This window comes from Leucopleurus acutus (genome assembly GCF_964270905.1).
Source record: "Leucopleurus acutus genome assembly, chromosome: 20".
NCBI classification, from domain to species: Eukaryota; Metazoa; Chordata; class Mammalia; order Artiodactyla; family Delphinidae; genus Leucopleurus; species Leucopleurus acutus.
The window spans coordinates 4,178,982-4,200,166 of NC_139162.1; the positions used below are offsets into that span (position 1 = coordinate 4,178,982).

The window sequence follows — 21,185 nt, forward strand, 5'->3', positions numbered from 1 at the left end:
TCGCTGATTCTCACGTTGTGAGCAGGCGGGAGTCATCTTCACATCCACAGTCTCCAAGGAGAGAGTAACGTTATTTCTCAGAAGAACAGCACTTTCTATCTCGGAAGAGTACGTAAACATTTTATAGAGGCAGCACAGTTTAGATCCAATACGCACATCATTCATCAAAGTGCAAAAAAGGCGACAGGAAAAAATACTGCATTGTAGAATAAGATATTCAAATGTGGTGGGAACGTTTAAGGCAGCTGACGGCCAAAGTGGGCGAGGCAAGGAAGGTGGTCTGGGTATGGAGGTGATTTTCCATCTAGAGGAGTCCTCTTCGTGACCTCAAAGACTGAGCCCTGGCGAGCAGGTCTTCTTACTCAAGGCCAATGATGCTTGAGGTACCAGATGGTTTCATTTTTCAACTGTGGTCCAAAGAGAGGGTTGAGTTGGGCCAGAATTGCAATCAGTCAAAAGAGGTAGCCGCAAACGGAACAGGTCACCAACACGGTGATTATAACTCCCCGGTTGGGACCCTGAGGGATGAACCACGGCACCAGGAAACCGACGAAGCCCCAGAACACGCTCATCACGCTGAGAGGCACTGTGAGGCCGGTATACGCCGTGGTTGCTGGGGGAGGGGCCAGCCCTGCCCCGCCGCCTCACTCACGGCAATTTCTTAAAATAAGAGCACAGTCAAGTTTGCCGCATCGATTGACTTTGGTGACCAATTTCTCTGCAGCATATCGTGCTGTGTGATAGCACTTGACCCAAAATAGAACTTCTTTCAAAATTGGAGTCAGTCTCCCCAAACCCTGCTTTATCAACTAAGTTAATATAATATTCTAAATCCTTAGGACATCCCTGGCGGTCCAGTGGTTAGGACTCCGCGCTTCCACGGCAGGGGGCGCAGGTTCCATCCTTGGTTGGGGAACTAAGATCCTGCGTGCCGCACGGCGTGGCAAAAAAAAAAAAAAAAAAAATCTAAATCCTTTGTTGTCATTTCAACAATCTTCACAGCATCTTCACCTGGAGTAGATTCCATCTCAAGAAACCACTTTCTTTGTTCATCTGTAAGAAGCAACTGCTCATCCATCCAAGTTTTATCATGAGATTACATCAATTCAGTCACGTCTTCAGGCTCTACTTTTGTTTTTTTAAACGTTATTTCCAGTGCACTTTTGTTTTCTTAATTAACTAATTTATTCTTGGCTGCCTTGGGTCTTCGTTGCTGCGCACGGGCTTTCTCTAGTTGTGGCGACCAGGGGCTACTCTTCGTTGCGGTGTGCGGCCTTCTCATTGCAGTGGCTTCTCTTGTGGAGCACGGGCTCTAGGCGCACGGGCTCAATAGTTGTGGCACGTGGGCTCAGTAGCTGTGGCTCGCAGGCTCTAGAGCGCAGGCTCAGTAGTTGTGGCGTGCGGGCTTAGTTGCTCCGTGGCATGTGGGATCTTCCCGGACCAGGGCTCAAACCTGTGTCCCCTGCACTGGCAGGTGGATTCTTAGCCACTGTGCCACCAGGGAAGCCCCCAGCCTCCACTTCTAATTCTAGTTCTCTTGCTGTTTCCACCACATCTGCAGTTCTTTCCTCCACTAAATCCTGAACCCCTGAAAGCTGTCCACGAGGGCTGGAATCGACCTCTTCCCATGAACCATGAATGTTCTTCATGGCTGTTTCCTCCGCAGTGATCATCTCTTGCTCAGTGCAGCCACCTTCATGGATGACCTGAGCCGCAGCTTCCCCCTCGGCACCTGCGGCTTCACCTGGCACTTCCGTGCTACGGAGGCGGCTTCTGTCCTTCAACCTCATGAACCGACCTCTGTTTCAGACTTTCCTCCTGCAGCTCCCTCCCCTCTCTCTGCCTTCGCGGAACTGGAGAGAGTTGGGGCCTTGCTCCGGATTAGGCTGTAGCTTCAGGGAATGTGGCTGGTTTCATCTTCTATCCAGACCACTCAGACTTTCTCCATATCGGCAGTAAGGCTGTTTCCTCTTCCCATCAGTGTGTTTACCGGAGCAGTGCTTTTAATTTCCTTCAGGAACTGTTCCTTTGCATTCACAACTTGGCTGACAGTTTGGCAAGAGAGGCCTTGACTTGGGCCTGTCTTGGCTTTTAACAAGCCTTCCTCAGGAAGCTTCATCGTTTCTAGCTTTTGCTTTAAAGTGAGAGACGTACAACTCTTCCTGAAACACTGAGAGGTTGTTTCAGGGTTATTAATTGGCCTAATTTCAGTAGTGTTGTGTCTCGGAATAGGGAGGCCCGAGGAGAGGGACAGAGGGCGGAACGGCTGGTCTGTGGATTGCTCAGAACACACACGATATTTATGGATTAAGTCTGCCTTCTAACATGGGTGTGGTTCGGGGCGCCCCAAACAATTACAAGAGTCACCTTAAGCTCACTGATCCCAGATCCCCACAACAAATATAACAACAATGGAAAAGTTGGAAAGACTGTGAGAATTACCAAAATGTGACACAGAAACAGGAAGTGAGCAAATGCTGTTGGAAAAATGGCGCTGGTAGACTTGCTAGACGCAGGGTCGCCACGAACCAGCAATTTGTAAAAAACACAGTATCCACGAAGTGCAGTGAGGTGCAATAAACCAAGGTTGGCCTGTACTATTAGGGCATCATAGTATATTTCGTGTACTCTAACATGTCACAATACTACTGTGTAAGCCACAGCTCACTCTCAAGGTCAGCCCAGAGAAGCCTCTAAGAAGCCTTTATTTCCCGGGTCCAGGACCCACGTGTGTGTAGTTACCCCGTTCCTTTGTCTCCTCCGATTTGGAATGGTTTCCTGGACCGTCTTTCTTTCTTGACTTGCTTTTAAGAGTGTCCTTCTTGGACTTCCCTGGTGGCACAGTGGTTAAGAATCCACCTGCCAATGCAGGGGACTCAGATTCGAGCCCTGGTCTGGGAAGATGCCACATGCCACGGAGCAGCTAAGCCCGTGCACCACAACTACTGAGCCTGCGTGCCGCAACTACTGAAGCCCGTGTGCCACAACTGCTGAGCCCGCACGCCTAGAACCCGTGTTCCACAACAAGAGAAGCCAGCGCAATGAGAAGCCCACGCACCGCAACGAACAGTAGCCTCCGCTCGCCGCAACTAGAGAAAGCCCGCACACAGCAACAAAGACCCAACACAGCCAAAAAACTATATAAATAAATGAATAAATTTATAACAACAACAACAAGAAGAGTGCCCTTCTTGTTTTGACACATGAGTTGGGAACTCTGAAAGCCATTCAGAGCCAAGTTTGGAGAATTAAGTGTGTTACGAGACTGATGCCCACCTTTCTGGTCACATCCTGTCACGTGGCCCTGAAATGTGGCCGTGAGCGACCCTGGGTCAGGGACTCCCTCTGAGGGTGGCGTGGCCTAGCGGTCAGGAGCAGGCAGTTTAACCCAACTGCTCGGGCTCAAATCCTGGCTCTGTTCCTCCCAGCCTGTGTGACCTTGGGTAAGTCACCTACCCTCTCTGTGCCTCAGTTTCCTCATCGGTGAAACGGAGATAATACTGGTAGCTACCGCATGAGGCTGTTTTGAGGACTGATAAGTTAATATCTGTAAAGAGCTGAGAACAGTGCCTGGCTCGGGTGAAATGGGGAGGATTTTTGGAATACGGTGGCTGTCTGGTTTCAACCATACAATCTTAAAGATGCAGTGTGTGTCACATTAATTCTGGGTACAGTGGCTCGGTCTTATGAAAGTATTCGTGCTCCCCGCTGTTCCTTTACCCTGGACTCTCCCTTTACACACACACACACACACACACACACACACACACACACACACACGAGGAAACACAAGACCTCCTCTTCTCCGTTCATTTTCTAAGCCCAGAACACCAGGCGGGAAGGACATTTAAACTGTCACCTGAAGCTCCCAGCCTCCAATCCACTGCCTTCCGAAACTCTGGCTGGAAAAGGATTGGTCGCCACTCCCCAGGCAACTCAGCAGGAGCATTATTCCCCTTCACTGTTTTCACTATTTTATCTAGAATCACTGAACGAGGCTGGCAGGGTGAACATGGGGACGGGGGCCTTGCAGAAACAAATCCTTTTCCTGTAGGGCTGGGGAAGCAGCCTGCGGATCCAGCTCGCAGGTTTCCTGCACAGGGAAATCAAAGTCTCCCCCTTCCATCCGTGTGGGCTTGGTTTACAACCACACACATCCTCACCAACAGCCCAGGGCTCCTGACACCGGAAAACAGGGCCAGGCTCGCATGGGCTTCTGCCGGTCTAGTCTGCTCAGTTTCATGTTCATTCATTCACTCATTTGTTCATCCATGTATTGCTGGTATGAGCACTTTTTGTTGCTCAGCTATTTTTATAACCATTCACTTATTATTGTGATACAATCAGACACATTTGCAGGGCTTCCTTTGTTATTGTATTATTCATCAGCCTTTATTAAATAGCCCACAGCCTGTTCTTCCCACAGCCTGTTCTTCCCACAGCCCGATGGCTGTCCCCAGTCTGTCCTCAGCTCTCGCCGCCCCTGCCCGTGCTCTCCCTCCCTGTGGCCTCCGTTGGGCCCTTGGACCAGGCACGTTCTCTCCCCAGCACCTTGGGGCTCGCCGCTCCCTCCACCTGGAACTCTCTGCCCTCTGACTGCCACTGGGCTCCTCCCTCACCTCCATCCCCCTTTTCAAATGTCACCTTCTCAGGGACCTGACCTCACCTTCCTGACCACTCAGTGTAAAATACCAAGGTGTAAGGTGTTGTTTTAAACACCTTACACACACTATCTCATCGACTCCTCGCGAGCGCTCTATGAGATAGGTACTATTATTGGGCCCCTTGTACAGATAAGGAAATGGAAGCACAGAGAAGTTAAGGAATTTGCCCAAGATCACACAGCCAGAAGGGACCCCACAGGGACTCTAACCCGGGGGCTCCTCATTCTTTAGTTATACTCCCTTGCTTGATGATACCAGAGATGAAAAAGATTTTTGAGATGGTGAGAGAAGCTGATGGGCACGTGGTTGGAGGATGAAGCCCAGCTCAGGCCTATGAGCTGTGGGACCAGTCCCCAAGGCGGGTGGGTCTCCCACTGGGGCTCAGAGAGGGACCTCAAAGACCGCCTACACTCAGCAAGTGGAGTGGACCTGGGATCCAGCGCAGGTGTGAAGTTCCGGCTGTGCACCTGGGTGCTGTGTGCCCCGGCGTAGCGGCCAAGGTCACAGAGGGGCAGCTGGGTCTACGGGAAGGTTCGGCTAGCATCTGGTTCTGCCTCTTGTCTGCATGACTTTGGCCCAATGATTTAACTCGGGCCTCTGACAAGTGGGCATAATAACAATTCTTATGTCATGGGGCTGACGTGAAGACAAGATAAAGCATTTTAGCATGCTCAGCTCAACAAGGAGTAGGAAAGAGGGCCCTTCACTTGGACATTGCACTGTATCTGTTACCTTGAAGCCAGCCAAGGGAAAGCTCCGGAAAGGCAGGAGTGGAGGGGGTGGCAGTGTGGTTTGAATTAAGCTGTTTATGTGCACACTCGTCCAGTGACAAATGGCTGCAGTGACGGAGCAGCGTGGTTTCAATTTTCCATCTGGGATCAGACGTCTCGTGGCTCTGCCAGCCTTGTCCGGAAGTGGGCAGGTCGTCCTAGCAGCCTTGGGAAGGGGGAAGGGGGGTCTTGGTCCTCCCGCCTGCTCCAGGCCTGGCCTGCCTGCGCCACCAGACCAGCCGGCGGGGGAAGACAGTCCTCGCTGACCTCGCCTGGGCCTCTCTGGGACTTGAGAGCTGTCCTCGCTGCTGTGTCCACAGGCACCCCTGCGTGACAAGGCCATCTTATTTGCGGGGCAAAACCGTGTTAGCCCAGGTCCACGCCCATCAGTAGAGATGCTTCATCTCAATCCACCCATGGGCCAGGGCTGGTGCTTCCGGGCCAGCCCAGCAGGGAGGGTCGGGACGTATCGGCAGCCGGAAGGGCAGGCTGGGCTTCTGGTCATTTCTGTCTTGATTTCCGTAGTCCCACGGAGTGCAAGCGCTCGCCAGAGGCAACTCAGGCTGGAAAGAAACTCGTGATCAAGGCAGGTCTGGGACTGAGCTCGGGACAGATAGGCCTGGGCGGGACCGTGGCCCTGGGGGCCTGGGCAAGGTGCTCGGCCGCGCTGGGCCTCGGTTTCCCCATCTGTAAATGGGGTACTGTGGGGTTGTGGCGAGGAATAAACAGGGGATGCCTGTGAGGTGCGGTGAATTTTCCAGCCACCCACGCCTGTGAGGAAACTTGACCTTTAGATCTCAAGTCCCCCCCGACCCTCCTCCCCAACTAATGAACTTGGTAGAATAAAACTGGTCATTCAGGGAAAGGCATCCTCGTTTTCCTTGTTGTTTCAAGTTTAAATCCATTCATTTGGAAGGCCCTCCTTCCCCCCTTCTCCTTGAGGTGGCTTTTAATGGCCTTTAAAAACAGAAGTCAGAGCCCAGCCCACCATGGCCCTGGACCCACCTGGGGCCCCCATTCCCCTGGAGTCAAACCCCAGTCCTTCCCACGGCCCGATGGCTGTCCCCAGTCTGTCCTCAGCTCTCGCCGCCCCTGCCCGTGCTCTCCCTCCCTGTGGCCTCCGTTGGGCCCTTGGACCAGGCATGTTCTCTCCCCAACACCTTGGGGCTCGCCACTCCCTCCACCTGGAACTCTCTGCCCTCTGACTGCCACTGGGCTCCTCCCTCACCTCCATCCCCCTTTTCAAATGTCACCTTCTCAGGGACCTGACCTCACCTTCCTGACCACTCAGTGTAAAATACCAACAGCCCAGCCTCGGCACTCCCTGCCCCCTCCCCGTTCTCTGATCTTTACAGCACTTCTCACCAACTGATATAGAACGTGTGTAACTTGTTTTGTTTAATGCCTGCCTCCCCCACATGAATGTAAGCTCCATGTGGGAGCAGACACACTTGTATCTATTGGTTTTTTTCATCTGTAGTGTCTCTAGGACCCAGACAGTACCTAACACACAGTAGGTGTTCAATAAATGTCAGATGGATGGATGGATGGATGGGTGGGTGGATGGGTGGATGGATGGGTGGATGGGTGGATGGGTGGGTGGGTGGATGGATGGGTAGATGGATGGGTAGATGGATGGGTAGATGGATGGATGGGTGGATGAATGGATGGGTGGATGGATGGATGGATGGATGGATGGGTGGATGGGTGGATGGGTGGATGGGTGGATGGATGGATGGGTGGATGGATGGATGGATGGATGGGTGGGTGGGTGGGTGGATGGATGGATGGATGGGTAGATGGATGGATGGATGGATGGATGGATGGGTGGGTGGGTGAGTGGGTGGGTGAATGGATGGATGGATGGGTGGGTGGATGGATGGATGGATGGGTGGGTGGGTGGATGGATGGGTAGATAGATGGATGGGTGGATGAATGGATGGGTGGGTAGATGGTAGATGATGGATGGATGGACGGAAGGATGATGGATGGATGGACAGATGAATGGATGGGTGGGTGGGTGGGTAGATGGTAGATGATGGACGGATGATGGATGGATGGGTAGATGGGTGGATGGAAGATAATGGAGGATGGAGGGATGGGTGGGTGGCTGTCTTCAGGCTGCAGGCTGGGGAATCCTGCAAGTTCTGGAAGGAAGTGGGGAACTAGTCCCTTCTACTCTCCAGTTTCCTGGAACTGACCTGGGGGATTCCTCCTTTTGTCCCCACCTGACTCCAACACAATGAGAGGCAGGCACAGGTGGCCCTTCACAGCACCCTGTACTTATTTAAGCCAAAAAGGGACTTGTTACAAGAACACTGTGGTTCCCACAGAATATCAAGGAGGGCTGGAGGACCAGGCAGGAGGGTTCTGCAGCCAGAAATGACACCCGAAATCACTCCGCAGAATGGTCTGGTGGGACCTACCTGTGGGTGGCTGCCACACAGCCCGCCGGGGAGGGAGTCCAGACTCTCCTGTTACCCCATGCCTAGGGTTGCCAGATGAAACAGAGGTGAGCCAGTCCACTATGAACTGCACAAAAACAATAGTATTTTAGTAAGGGTATGTTCCATACAATATTTTAATGTTGTTATTATTATTCTACTTTGTCTAAATCTGGCACCCCTGCCTGCTATCCCTGAAGTCCCACTGCTCCCCCGAGAAAAGTCTCTGGACACCACCTTCCTTGCACCAGGGGCTCCCAATTGGAAGTTATAGAAACACGTCCCATGCATGCACCCTAGCTGCAAGGGATCCTGGGAAAGCAAGTGTCTCCAAGTTTCTACAGCACGAGGTGGGCTCAGCCTCCTGGGGTTGGGGAGCCCCTCAGACCATGGCCGGCAGCTGGGTTTAGGCTTCTGCTCTCCTATTATCTGCAGAGGCTGGGCAGGGTGAAGAACCAGATTCTCCCCAAATCTGCTGTGTGGTCCATGAGATGTGGCTTTTGAGATCTGAGCATCCTTTTCCTCAACCTATTTTCTCCACCAGAGAGTTTCACGTATCTATTTAGATACAGTCTCCACCAAAAGGAAGTAGGGCTCCTTGGAGAAATGACTGATTCCAAGACTAGGGGAAGGAAAGCACAAGGCGAGCCAGGAGCACCTTGTGCCAGGAAACTGAGCCACAACTGATGGGCTGTGTGAAAAGGACATGAGCCAGCTGGAAGGGGTTCCCACCGCTCAAATCTGGGATGATCTGAGCATCAAAAAAAAAAAGAAAAACAACATTGTAATGCACTGCATAAAATAAGAATTATTGAGTCCACAACAATATATGCCTGTGTGTATATATATTTGTATATAACGTGTGTATATATATTGTATATAACATGTATATTCCAAGTAATACACTTGGAATATGTGTTTATAAAATACAATGTGTGTGTGAATAAATAAACGAATACGGGAGAAGGGAAACCTCTTCCTTAGAGGAAAATGCCAACCGATAAATGTGGAAGGTGTAGCATAATTAGAGCAGTCACCATTTGACAGCCGTCATAAAATACTTGTTCCAGGGAAGAGGCATCACTAGAGGGTAAAACCGGTGAGTGAAGGTTTTCTGGGGATAGGAGATTTACATAGTTCCAACATATCTCTCTGCAAGATCATTATCTATTACCAAAAAATATAGGAACTTCACAGCGGAAAAAGCTGGCAGACACCACCTTAATCAAGATCTCAAAACTGACATCAGAGCCCACAGCAAATAGACACGTGCCCTTGGTATGAGGCACTGAGAAGCTTACAATGTCACTTCTGTGAGATTCCTTCCAAAAACGTGTCATCTGAATCTCATAAGGAAGAAACACAAGACACACTTGATTTAAGGAACGTTCCACAAAACATCTGGTCAGTAATCTTTTAAAAAATGTCAACATCATAAAAGAAGAACATAAGTGAGGAGTTGTCCAGATTCAAGGACACGAATTAAGACACGAAAACTGAATATGATTCATTAGCTGAGAGTTTCTTTTGCGATAACGGATATTCCTGGGACAATCGGCAAAATCTGAATCAGGTCCGTAGATTAGATCCCATAATGCATCCGTGTCAACTTCCCTGATGCAGACAATTATACCAGGTGTTGTAAGAAAACGTCTCCTTCCTCAGAAGAGAGTGTCCTTGTTCTTAGGAAATACTGAAGCATTGAGAGATAAAGGGGGTCTCATGTCTGCAACTCCCTCTTAAATAGAAAAGAAAAAAGGCAAAGATGATCATGGAAATGCAGTGAGTGTTCACATCTGGGGACGCTGCATGAAGGGTAGAGAGGAATTCTTTGGAGTATTTGTGTGGCTTTTCTGCAAGTCTGAAATGACGTCAAAAGAAAAAATTAAAAAAACCAGAAATCTGTCTAGTAAATCAAAAGCTAAATAAAATGTACCTCTTTGTTCCTCCTGTTTTGCTGTGGTCCCCCTTCCCTGAGAACAGCAGGGGCTGCTGCCTGAAGGCCCAGGGCAGGGTTTTAGATGGAAAAAAAAATGCCAGGAACGCACAACATATTTGCTAAAATAATGGTATCCAACTAACGTGTATACAGCATTTATTATGCACCAGGCTTCCAAATGCTTTAAAACAACTGTACTAACTTCTTGGAATCTCGTAACAACCATACAAAGTAGCTGCTATTACAGCACTATTCACAATAGCCAAGACATGGAAACAACCTAAATGTAGACAGATGAATGGATACAGATGTGCTACATGTATACAATGGAACACTACTCAGCCATAAAAAAAACATAATGCCATTTGCAGCAACATGGGTGGACCTAGAGCTTATCATACTAAGTGAAGTCAGACAGAGAAAAACAAATACCATATGATATCACTTATATGCGGAATCTAAAATATGACCCAAACGAACTTATCTACGAAACAGAAACAGACTCACAGACAAAGACAACAGACTCGTGGTTGCCAAGGGGGAGGGGGAGTGGGGGAGGGATGGAGTGGGAGTTTGGGATTAGCAGATGCAAACCATTATATAGAGAATGCAGAAGCAACAAGGTCCTACTGTCGAGCACAGGGAAATATATTCAATATCCTGTGATAAGCCATAATGGAAAAGAATATGAAAAAATATATATATGTGTATAACTGAGTCACTTTGCTGTACAGCAGACATTAACACAACATTGTAAATCAACTATACTTCAATAAAATAAATTTAAAAAAAGCACAAAGTAGCTGCTATTACTGTTCCCATTTTATATATGAGGAAACTGATGCACAGAGAGGTTGAGTAACCCGTCCAAGGTTTCACAGAGTATAAGTAGTAGCGCTGGGATTTGAACCCAGGCCCACTGGCTCCAGATTCTTTTCCCACCCCTCAAAAGTGTCATATTGGGGCGATTTAAAGGTTCAAACTATGAGGGGCTGAAAAGGGAAAATGGGACACAGGGCACAGACTGGACACTGGAGCCACAACACTCACTAATTCCCAGAGTGCTGGCCCAACAGTGAGCTACAGAGGGGCTGGGGCAAAGACCCCAAAGATTGAATGGTGGCAAATCCAAGTGTCCAGGGAGATAAGCTATCACGTGGACAACAGCTACCACTGCTCAGCCTGCAGGACTGGTGTCTACCTGTTAGATGGGGTTGAACAGTATCCCTCCCAAGTTCATGCCTTCCTGGAACCTCAGAACGTGACCTTGTTTTGAATTGGGATCTCTGTAGATGTAATTAGTTAAGGATCTCGAAATGGCCATGTAAGCTGGGGCAGAGTGATTGGAGTGATGAGGTCGTAAGCCAAGGGATGCCTGGGGCCCCCAGAAGCTGGAAGAGGCAGGAGGGACACTCCTCTGAAATCTTCAGAGACAGCGTGGCCCTGCCCACACCTTGATTTCAGACTTCTGGCTTCCAGAACTGTGAGAGAATACATTTCAGTTGTTTAAGTCACGGGACCTGTGGTCACTTGTTACAGCAGCTCTAAGAAACTACACCTGTGGAAGTTCCCAAGTGAGCTGCACCTTAACTACCCAAGGTCCCTTCTCCCATTCTTCTCCACAGGACCCGCTTTACAGTTGGGTTTGCAATGTGCTCAGGAGAAAACATGCATCTCTCCCAACTTCCTTGCAGCTAGGAGTGGCTGTGGGACCCAATTCTGACCAACAAGTTGTCAGTGGAAATTTACCGGCTGCGACCTCTGGGAAAGCTATGCTTCCGTTGTTTTTCTGGGTGAGTTAGACTTGGGTTCTACTCTCCCAGCGATGGCAGAGTAGCTACAATCAGACCAACCATTCTATACGTGGCAACCATAAACTCCAGACAAAATATAAAATACAAGTCTCTGATGGTTATTGGGAGAAGCAAAGGCAGGCAGAAACTGCATGGGAGTCAACACTTGGAGGAAGGGGACTGCACTGTGTGAGTCTCCAGTGGTTTTCAACTTTTTGCCTGAACACAGCCCTAGTCAGCATCCTATAGGAGTGGCTAAACATCTAAAAGAAGCCTTAAATCTTGAAGAACCAGCGGATGCAGCAGCTGGAAAGTGAGGAGGGAACCTCCAGAAAGGAGAGAGTTGTAGAAGAGGAATGCCAAATGCTGGGTACAAGCTCTGCCCAAGTCTCTGGCTGACCCCTGAACCATGCATGCACACAGCAGACTCCCAGCAGCTCAGCAAAGGCCAACAGAACCGAGAGTGATTTCAGTTACAGGCCACTGCAGTGGAGTAGCGTTGGAGTCCAGACAAGTTAATTCCCTGCTCAAACAAAATGTAACAATCTAGAATCTCCAGGATGCCTGACTGACAATGTCCAAGATACCATCTAAAATTACTAGACATACAAAGAAATAAACAAACCAAAAAATGTGTCCATCCTCAAGAGAAGAGGTCAGTACACTATGGCCCAGGGGATGGCCGTCTGCTTTTTCTTTCTTTTTTTTTTTTTTGGTTTACTTTTAAAAATGAAGTTTTACTGGAACAGTCACGTTCATCCACTTACATATCGCCTATGGCTGCTCTCAGACTACAACCACGAAGTTAAATCGTGACAGAGATGCTACTGCTCACAACCCTGAAATATTTATCAATTGGATCCTTTAAGAAAAGGGTATGCCAACCCCTGTTCCAGGGAAAAGACAGTGAATGGTGACTGGTCCAGATACACGGATTAGCTGATCTATATCTATGTTGACGTCATAAAGAAAAATACATTCGAAATAAATGAAAAAATGAGAAATTTCACCAAGAATTAGAAAAGTAGGAAAAGAACCAACTGGACATTCTAGAATTGAAAAATACAATATCTGTAATAAAAGGGGGCAACATCACCTGCCAGATGGCTTCTGCCTTTTGAAACGTCTCTTCCTTTCCGGAATGTCTATGACTTGCTGGAGGTGAACCAGTCATCTTTCTTTTTTTAAAAATTAACTGATTTATTTATTTATTTTTGGCTGCATTGGGTCTTTGTTGATGCGCGTGGGCTTTCTCTAGTTGTGGCAAGCGGGGGCTACTCTTTGTTGCAGGCGTGGGCTTCTCATTGCGGTGGCTTCTCTTGTTGCAGAACACAGGCTCTAGGCGCACCGGCTTCAGTAGTTGTGGCACGCAGGCTCCGTAGTTGTGGCTCATGGGCTTAGTTGCTCTGTGGCATGCGGGATCTTCCTGGGCCAGTGCTCGAACCTGTGTCCCCTGCACTGGCAGGCAGATTCTTAACCACTGCGCCACCAGAGAAGTCCAAAGCAGTCATCTTTCAACCACAAGGACACATGCCATGTGCTGTGGCTGGCAGAGCAGTAAGTGGGAAGGAACCTGGTCCTTGAGAACTTCCCAAGCACTGCACCCTGCTCATCTAGGAAATGGAAATTTCTCACAGCATCCTCACCCTCCTACCTTCCACTGTGGTTGGGTCTCTGTTACATGCAGCCCAACACATTCCTAGCTCACATTTTGACAAAGAAAATCTAATTAGAATTATTATATTTGACAAGTGTATTGAATTAGCAAGTTGCTGATGGAGATGTGTGCTTATTAGATGAGACAGCATGTGTCTGGTGCCCATTCAGTCCTGGCACATAGTGGCACTCGGCACAGGTGAGTTCCTTTGCCATCTTCCTGGGTCAGGTAGGGGCGGGGCAGTGGGCCTGGGCTAGTGACAGCAGGATGGAGAGGAAATATCCTTGGGACCACAGCCATGTTTGGTGTAAGAAGGTGAGAGCAGGTGAGCTGGGAGCCTGCTGCCAGCCCCGTCCAGCGTGGTGGCAGCCAGGTCCCACAGGGAGGCCTTCTGCCCACCTCAGAGGTAGGCCAGGCACTGACAGAAGAATTGGTTTAATGGTCTGTCTCCCTGGTCCTTGGGTGAAGGCTGCTACCAGTTTAGTTGGCCAAGATGAAAGAGTCAAAGGAATGCCATGAGGTTTTCAACACCTGGGCCTTTGGCAACAAATTAATTTTTTTAAGGGGCTAAAAGACTTTTTAAGGCCCAGTGGTCAGCTAGGACAGGTTTTGGTTTGATGTGAAAAACTGGAAGGAAAATGGATAAAACAAACAAAATCGAACCCGGTAAGACATAACGGCTTCAGGACCACCTACAAAGTTGTAGGGTTTTCGTTTTTCCTTTATAGAATGAAGGGGCCATGGATGGAGGAGCCAGGATTCCACAGCTCATGTCACCCCTTCCGTGGGTCCCCAGGGCCCTCTGGGCAGGGCGGAGGAGGGAAAGGTAGGTCTCTGCTGGGAGCCAGAATCCGAAAAGAGGATTTAAAGTAGATCTAGTCTGAGGATCTTCCAGCTTCTGCTTGTATTCTTCCAAGGATGAGAAGCTCACTCCCTCTTCACAAGGGCCATTTCATCTTTGGAAGTTCCACCAATTTGAATCTTCTTTTTTGTATTTGGTAGAAATCTGTCTCCCTGTGGCATGTAACCACTGGCACTAGTTCCATGCTGCAAAGCAATACAGTGATCAAATGTGGCAGCTGTGTGTGCCCACCAAGGGCTGAGCACGTCTCAAGTTCGACCTCATTGAATCCGCATAACCACCCCTTGGAGTAGACACTGTTATTATTTCCCTTTAATGGAGGAGGCCACTGATGCTCAGAGAGGTTGAGCGACTTGCCCGGCATCACACAGCCGGTGAAGAGCTGATGTGGGAGTCAAACTGCGGCCTTGTCTGCGGTCATGTCTGCGACCGAGCTCTTAACTCTTACACCGCATGACCCCTTCACGGCCCCCGGTCAGCCTCTCTTTACTCTAAACCTTCCTGTTCTATCCCGATTCCTCGTGATAAACCTAGGAATGGGCACGTGACCCATCCGTGATGAAAGGGATTTAGAAACAAGTCTGCTGGGTGATCCCGGGAAAGATCTTCTTCCCTGAGAAAAGAGAGAATGCTGTGAGGAGGACCCACCCCCTCATCCCTTCGTCCCTTCTCAGACTCAGTGTGGGGACAGTTTGCGGCCGGTGGCCGTCCTGACCACAGAGGATGGGGCGAGGTTTGCTGACCAGGTGTCCCGACATCTCTGAGCTGCTGTCCCCGAATCATCTCCCTCCTGACTTCTCACGTAAGCTATCTGAACGTTTTTCCCAGCAATGATTCTGCAATTGAACCAGCAGCAGAATCCCCCTGAGGGCTTGTTAACTCCCAGAGGTCTGACTCACTGGGTTTAGGCTGGGGCCTGAGAATCTGTCTTTCTGACAAGTCCTGGGGCTGTTAGATGGGGTCTGTGTTATCTGCAGCCCCAAAGCATGCCAACCAGTACGCAGAGTTGCCATTATTAGTCAAGCACCTTTCAGCCTACAGCTCCCTTGTAATCTCTGCACTGCGGTGAGGATGCTGTGAGAAATTCCCACTTCCGAGATGAGCAGCCTGAGGTCCAAAGAGGCAAGAGTGACTTGTCTGAGGTCCCTCGATTGGTAAGAGGTGGAGCTACCCAGGGACTCCCAAGTCCGTGCTCTGTCCCTGTGTCACCTTGTGCCGGCGCCCCCTCTGTCGGGGGTTCCCAAGCAGCGTGGCGCTGGCATTCAGCCCGCTTACAGCACTCCTGCAGACCTTTGCTGCGTCTCAGACGGATTCTGCAAGAAGGAAGGGCCAGCTCCCTCCTCAGCTGCCAGTACATCGTTTGTATGTTGGAGGTTTGGGGCCCAGAAGTTTGGGGCCTGGGATTGTGGCATCCTGGGAGGTCAGAAGAACTTCCAGAAACAGGAGAAAGAGGCACACCAAGGAAGGCTGCAGATTCTGCGGGAGGAAAGCTGGAAGGAAGGCTCCCAATGCCCTGGGGTTGCTGTCAGTGGGGTTGGGGAGGGCATTTCTACGGCCTTGACAATGCGTCCGTCAGAAACCAGTATTTCCCAAACATCAGTCACTATTCCCCCATCTTCGTGGGTTCTGCGGCCCACCTGCACACCTGCTTATGTGATATTTTAAAATCAACATTTAAAAAGCCTTAGATATACTTAGTAAAAAGAAAACCTGGGAGGGCTTCCCTGGTGGCGCGGTGGTTGAGAGTCCACCTGCTGATGCAGGGGACACGGGTTCGTGCTCCGGTCCGGGAAGATCCCACATGCCGCGGAGCGGCTGGGCCCGTGAGCCACGGCCGCTGAGCCTGCGCGTCTGGAGCCTGTGCTCTGCAGCGGTAGAGGCCACAGCAGTGAGAGGCCCGCGTACCGCAAAAAAAAAAAAAAAAAAAAAAAAGGAAAGCTGGGAATCCCATGGTGGTCTAGCAGTTAGGACTCTGAGCTTCCACTGCAGGGGACACGGGTTCGATCCCTGGTCGGGGAACTAAGATCCCGCATGCCACATGCACAGCCAAAGAATTTTAAAAACTTAAAAAAAAAAAAGGAAAACCCCGCCATCAATGAAAATGAGAAGCACTTGTTATAAACAGAAGGCCCATGAGAGCAAAGGCGGAGGGTGGGTGGCGGGAAGGAAGTCAGCCAGGAGCTCCCTGAGTCGCTCGTAGCTGACAGCGTTTGGAACACGGGGACACAAGACTCAACTGAGCACAAGGGGGCTGATGCCTGGGAAGATGGTGACTGTTAAGGACTGAATTGGGTTCCCCCCTCCCCAAATGCATACGTTGGAAGCCTTAACACCTGACATGACTGTATCTGGAGATGGAGCCTTTTAAGGAGATAATTAAAGTTAAATGGAGTCTACAGGATAAGGCCCTGATCCTATAGAACCCGTGTCCTTATAAGACGAGGAAGAGACACCAGGGATGCTCGAACAAAGAAGAGGACACAGTGAGATGGTGGCCATCTGCAAGCCAAGGAGAGAGGCCTCAGGAGAAAGCAGCCCTGCGGCCCCTTGATCTTGGACTGCCAGCCTCTGGAAGTGTGGGGAAATAGACCTCTGTGGCGTGAGCTCCCCCGCCTGCGGTGCCCAAGCTGACTAGGACACTGCTGGAATGAGGCTAAGCCTGTCGTACTCAGCACGCAGAGTGCGATGTGGAGGTCAGCAGTCTCAGCGCCACCGGGAGCCCGTGGAAACTGCAGCCCCTCAGGCCCCAGCCCAGACCTGCCAGACCCGGAACCTGCGTTTCGACAAGCCCCGCCCCCCGCCCCACGTGATTCGCGCACGTCTCAGGTGAAAATACTGCAGCAATTAGCATCTGGACGCCCCGGGCGCCACGTTCCTGGGAGGAGTGGCGTAGAAAAGAGTAACGAGCCTGCAAGGAGGTTTCCATTGTTTTATTCCACAGACTGTTGAGATGTGTCCGTAAGAGATACGTCCCAGAGACGTTTTAGAAATCAAACCAGTTTTATTGAAACGACAGCAACGTGGTCCCTGTTCATGCGAAGCACACACAACATTTACAATAAACTTTTGTACACAGGAAGTAGCAAAATACATCATTTTTCATAGAAAAAAGCACACACGTAAGCTGCGGGCTGAGTGAGCCTACAGACAGTATGAAAAATCAGAACACGATGGGGAACAAATCAGAAGGACACCAAAATTTTTCATTTTGGGGGGCCCAGTAACACTGTTGGCCGGAGTTATCATGTTTTTATGGGTTTAGTGCCGAGGGCATGATGGCCCTTTAAACACGCTAAATTAGAAGGGGGTCCCTGATTACAAGGTCTTATACTTTGTAGCACTGTGTCCATTTCCAGAAGATAAATGGTTCCAGTTTCACAATGTTTGTGAAGGTGAAAAAGACAGCAAGGTCTGGTTCTGGGCGAGGAGTTTCCAGCCCATTAGACGGCCGGTTAATGAGGCGTTCAGGAACTCGGGAATTTGATTTCAAAATGAGAGCAGTCCACTCACACTGGACGTTTCAGATTCTCCCTCCGGCAGGATGCTTCAAAAGCAAACCTACTGAAATTCCCCAGGACCGTCACTAATTCTAAAAACCCAAGCTTGCAGTCTGGACGTGGCCACAGACATAAAGGCCTGGTGACAAGCAAAAGTCCGACAGCGTAATACCTAGCATCCGGACGGTTCCAAGGACTCAGATCTTTGGCAGGAACTAGACGCGGTATCGGACAGTCTGACCAAATTCTTCCGCACTGACATTTGGAGTCGAACGGTCAGTACTTGCGCATTATGACAAGCCCACAATGCACGAAGCAAAAACACAGTCCGCGCATCTCAGCTCTGTCAAGCTAAGAGTTTCATTACTTTTACAAACTCCTTCGGGGTGGGGGTGGGGGAAGCTATCTACCTTCTGTTTCTTCACTAATTAGGGTTGCCCTGAAACAACACACCAACGTGGTTCCCCAGGTGGAGTTCCTTGTCCAGACTCTGTTAGGTTTTGTTTGTTTGTTCATTTTAAACTTTCTGCTCCTTCTTCTGCCTTTGAAATATTCTGATGGAGACTGAAATCAACTTTGAAGTCAGCATTCACGAAAGTGATCTACTGGCCAGCCTGGTGGAGGAGGGTGGAATGTTACCTTCTGCAAAGAAACGCTATTTACAAAAGGGTATTTTATTTCACTGTGGGTTTTGGGTCTAGGCTGCTGAAGCAGTTTTGTACAGCGACGGCAGCCAGAGAGCACCGCACTCCTCAGAGCCTCAGGAACATTTGGCAAGAACCGTTTCACAAAAATAGGAAGAGAAATCCTTCCAGTGTGTTACCATCTCCTGTTGTTATGCCGCAGGACGGTTTCATAACTGCAGGCTGTCCCTCTTCCCAGAGCTGCTAACCTCGGCGAGGAATGTACTGAGGAATGAAGCCATTCCTCTCATGGCTAAAAAAATAGGTCATCCGATGGACGGGAAATCTGCACCATTCAGTGCCGTTTTTTAAAGGCAGCAACAAAACAGCCCTACTTTGGCTGTTCTTAGACATCTCGGTGGAACCCACAGAGACAAGGAGTTGGAAAGAAAAAAGTGGGCTTCAAACAGAATTGTTTGCCAAGCAAAGACCCTGGCGGGAGACACAAAAACCAGTCTGGGCAGGGCGTGACCCACAGCAGGGAGGGGATCAAGAAAGGGTCCTGGTTCATTAGTCCTCAGTGAGACCAAAGGTCACGGCAGCAAACAGACGGGCCACGTGGACGAAGGGAAGGACCAAGACAAGACACATCTCTGGAGTTACGGCTGAACTCGAAGGAAACCAGCACTGCTGTGTATAGAACCAGCCTGCACAGAGCAGGACGGGAAGAGGACGGGTGCCAGGGCAGAGTCCCCTTGTTCCGGCCCATTTGTCTGACCAGCAAACATGAAACCCATTTTTCTCCATTGGTAGGGACGGCCTGTGTTTTTTAATGTTTTAAATAGCTACCTCTACTCCATCCCTGAAACTCCCCCCTGAGCGTTCTCAGTACGCCCCTTCCCACACCCCTGAATGCCTCGCAGCGTCAGCTCCACATCCTTTGGAATGCTCTCTGCATCCACAAAAGAACACCTCCCGGGGGGAGACCCCCGGGCCTCAGCAGGATGGCCACCGGCTGTCTGCTCAGGACCCCGAGGATGCTCCCCCATGTGGAGCTGAGACCAAGGCACGGCGGATGGGACACGACGCCAATCAAAGGAAGTTTCCCCGGCCCACCCCCCTAATGACAAAATAAAAATAAAAAGCGAACCCCCAAAGCCCTCTTGAAGACGCCCCCTTCTCCCCGACCCTGCAAGCTCACGGCCTGACGGCAAAGATCCGGAAGGCCTTTCCGTCTCGAGGGGTCCTCAAGCTGAAAAAGAAGGGAGAGCACATGTTACCGAAAGATCTGCAGGGCTGGAGCGGGAACGGGGGGGAACTGGGTGTCCCCAAGTCCCCGCGGTGGAGGAAGCACGGCCGAGGGACAGTTGGCGAAGCTGCTGGGAGCAGAGCATGCCCCAGCCAGGAGGGGCTGGCAAAGCCCACTGCCTCTGCAGACGCGCCTGGGTCTCAACTGAGGTCACGGCTGTTAACTTGGAATTTGCTGGCCCCTGTCTGCCTGAACTGAACCCAGCCTCCAAGACTTCTGCCTGGTTTTTGGTACCACCTGTCAACCCAGAGAGTGGCCACCTGCTCGACCGATGAATAGGACGGCATTATAACAAGAATGCACGTGCTCCTGTTACTAGAATGGGCGCACCGATCCGACTGGGCTCAGATATTGTGCCAAGGATTTTCTATACGCCTTTACCTCCTTCCGATGAAGACCCATTAGTATCCCTATTTTGCAGGCAAAGGAGAAATTCAGTTTCTGCAAGGTCACACAGCCAGTAAAAACCACCCTCTCAAGATAGGAGCTAAATCCTTTAGCTAACTGAATGCCTTTAAAAACAACAAACAAACAAACAAACAAAAACTTCATTAAGATATAACATGCCATGAAATTCACACTTCTGAAGCGTACAGTTCAATGATGTTTAGTGATGGGGGGCGGGGCTTGTGCAATCATCTCCACCATCCAGTTGTGGAGTGACCCCGGCTGCCCTGCTCGCTTCTCGAAAGCTCAGATTCCAGGGCCCTCCTCAGGCCTCTGGGCTACAGGATTTCCCTGGATCCTCTGCCCGAATGACTAGTCTGGGAGAGTCACCCAGAGCTACGAGGCACTCAGCTGTTGGACGTGGTGGGTAAGCCGCACTGGGGACCACTGCCAGGCTCCGTGATGCTGACTCACTGCCAGCGATTCTACAGACGGCGCAGTGGGTGCCTCCACGCACAGGGCCCCCCGACAACCCAGGGACAAGGGGCCCCTCAGGCTGTCGTCCAGGCAGGTACCCTAAGGTTCCTGGAGGTCCTGCCCAGTCCTACCAAGCATCCCCATTGAACAACCGGCCCACCCGGAAGGCACGAGCGGGGCCCCGCTGAACCGGGTGTGAATTTCTCAATACAGCACACAGCTGGCCGACTAGGTATCATGTGACACCAGTTGTGGTCCCTTCCACTGCTTCAGGCAAGGGGGGGGTTCCTATTGTTCAAGCTTCAAACATTGACTGAGCTCTAGTTCTCCTCCGAGGAAAGTTGCCAGTTGTGTGCGTCTGATGAAAAACAAGTGTGATCGGATAAATTATAAAATAATCTCCTTTTCTAAATCTTGCCCTCTGACTCTTTTTAGCCTAGTTCGTAGCTCCCACAGGTATACGAAAAGGAATGTAAATTGGTACAGCATTTCTGGACAATTTTCACAAAGGGTACTGGATGAATTTTCTAAAAGATATTGAACAATTTTCGTAATGGGCATTAAAACTCCTACAAGCACTTCTGAACGAAGAGCTGAACTCAGCGTTTTGTCTGTCATTCAACCAGTGTTTACTGAAGACCTACTACGCACAGGCATCAAGTTGGGTGTCAGGGACACAGGGTCAACCAGACCGACGGGATTCTCGCCTTCATGGAGCTTATAGTCTGGGGGGCGGGAGATCAACAGCTAACTATGTGTGAGA

General features: G+C 50.1%; 1 protein-coding gene and 1 pseudogene across 2 annotated transcripts in view; both read right to left on the reverse strand.

Annotated features, from left to right (window-relative positions):
* Window positions 1–362: 362 nt before the first annotated feature.
* LOC309977098 (V-type proton ATPase subunit e 1-like) lies at window positions 363–1,790 on the reverse strand (annotated as a pseudogene). Its single transcript has 2 exons — window positions 1,733–1,790; window positions 363–613 (listed from the first exon to the last, which is right to left on the reverse strand). The product of its transcript is annotated as a V-type proton ATPase subunit e 1-like (transcript).
* A 17,616-nt stretch (window positions 1,791–19,406) lies between these two features.
* CRISPLD2 (cysteine rich secretory protein LCCL domain containing 2) overlaps window positions 19,407–21,185 on the reverse strand; it is a 64,471-nt gene continuing 62,692 nt past the window's right edge. Inside the window, exon 15 of the mRNA XM_082863574.1 lies at window positions 19,407–19,501. Within this exon, the coding sequence (XP_082719700.1) occupies window positions 19,447–19,501 (55 nt within the window). The 3' untranslated portion in view covers window positions 19,407–19,446. The remainder of the gene's footprint in view (window positions 19,502–21,185) is intronic.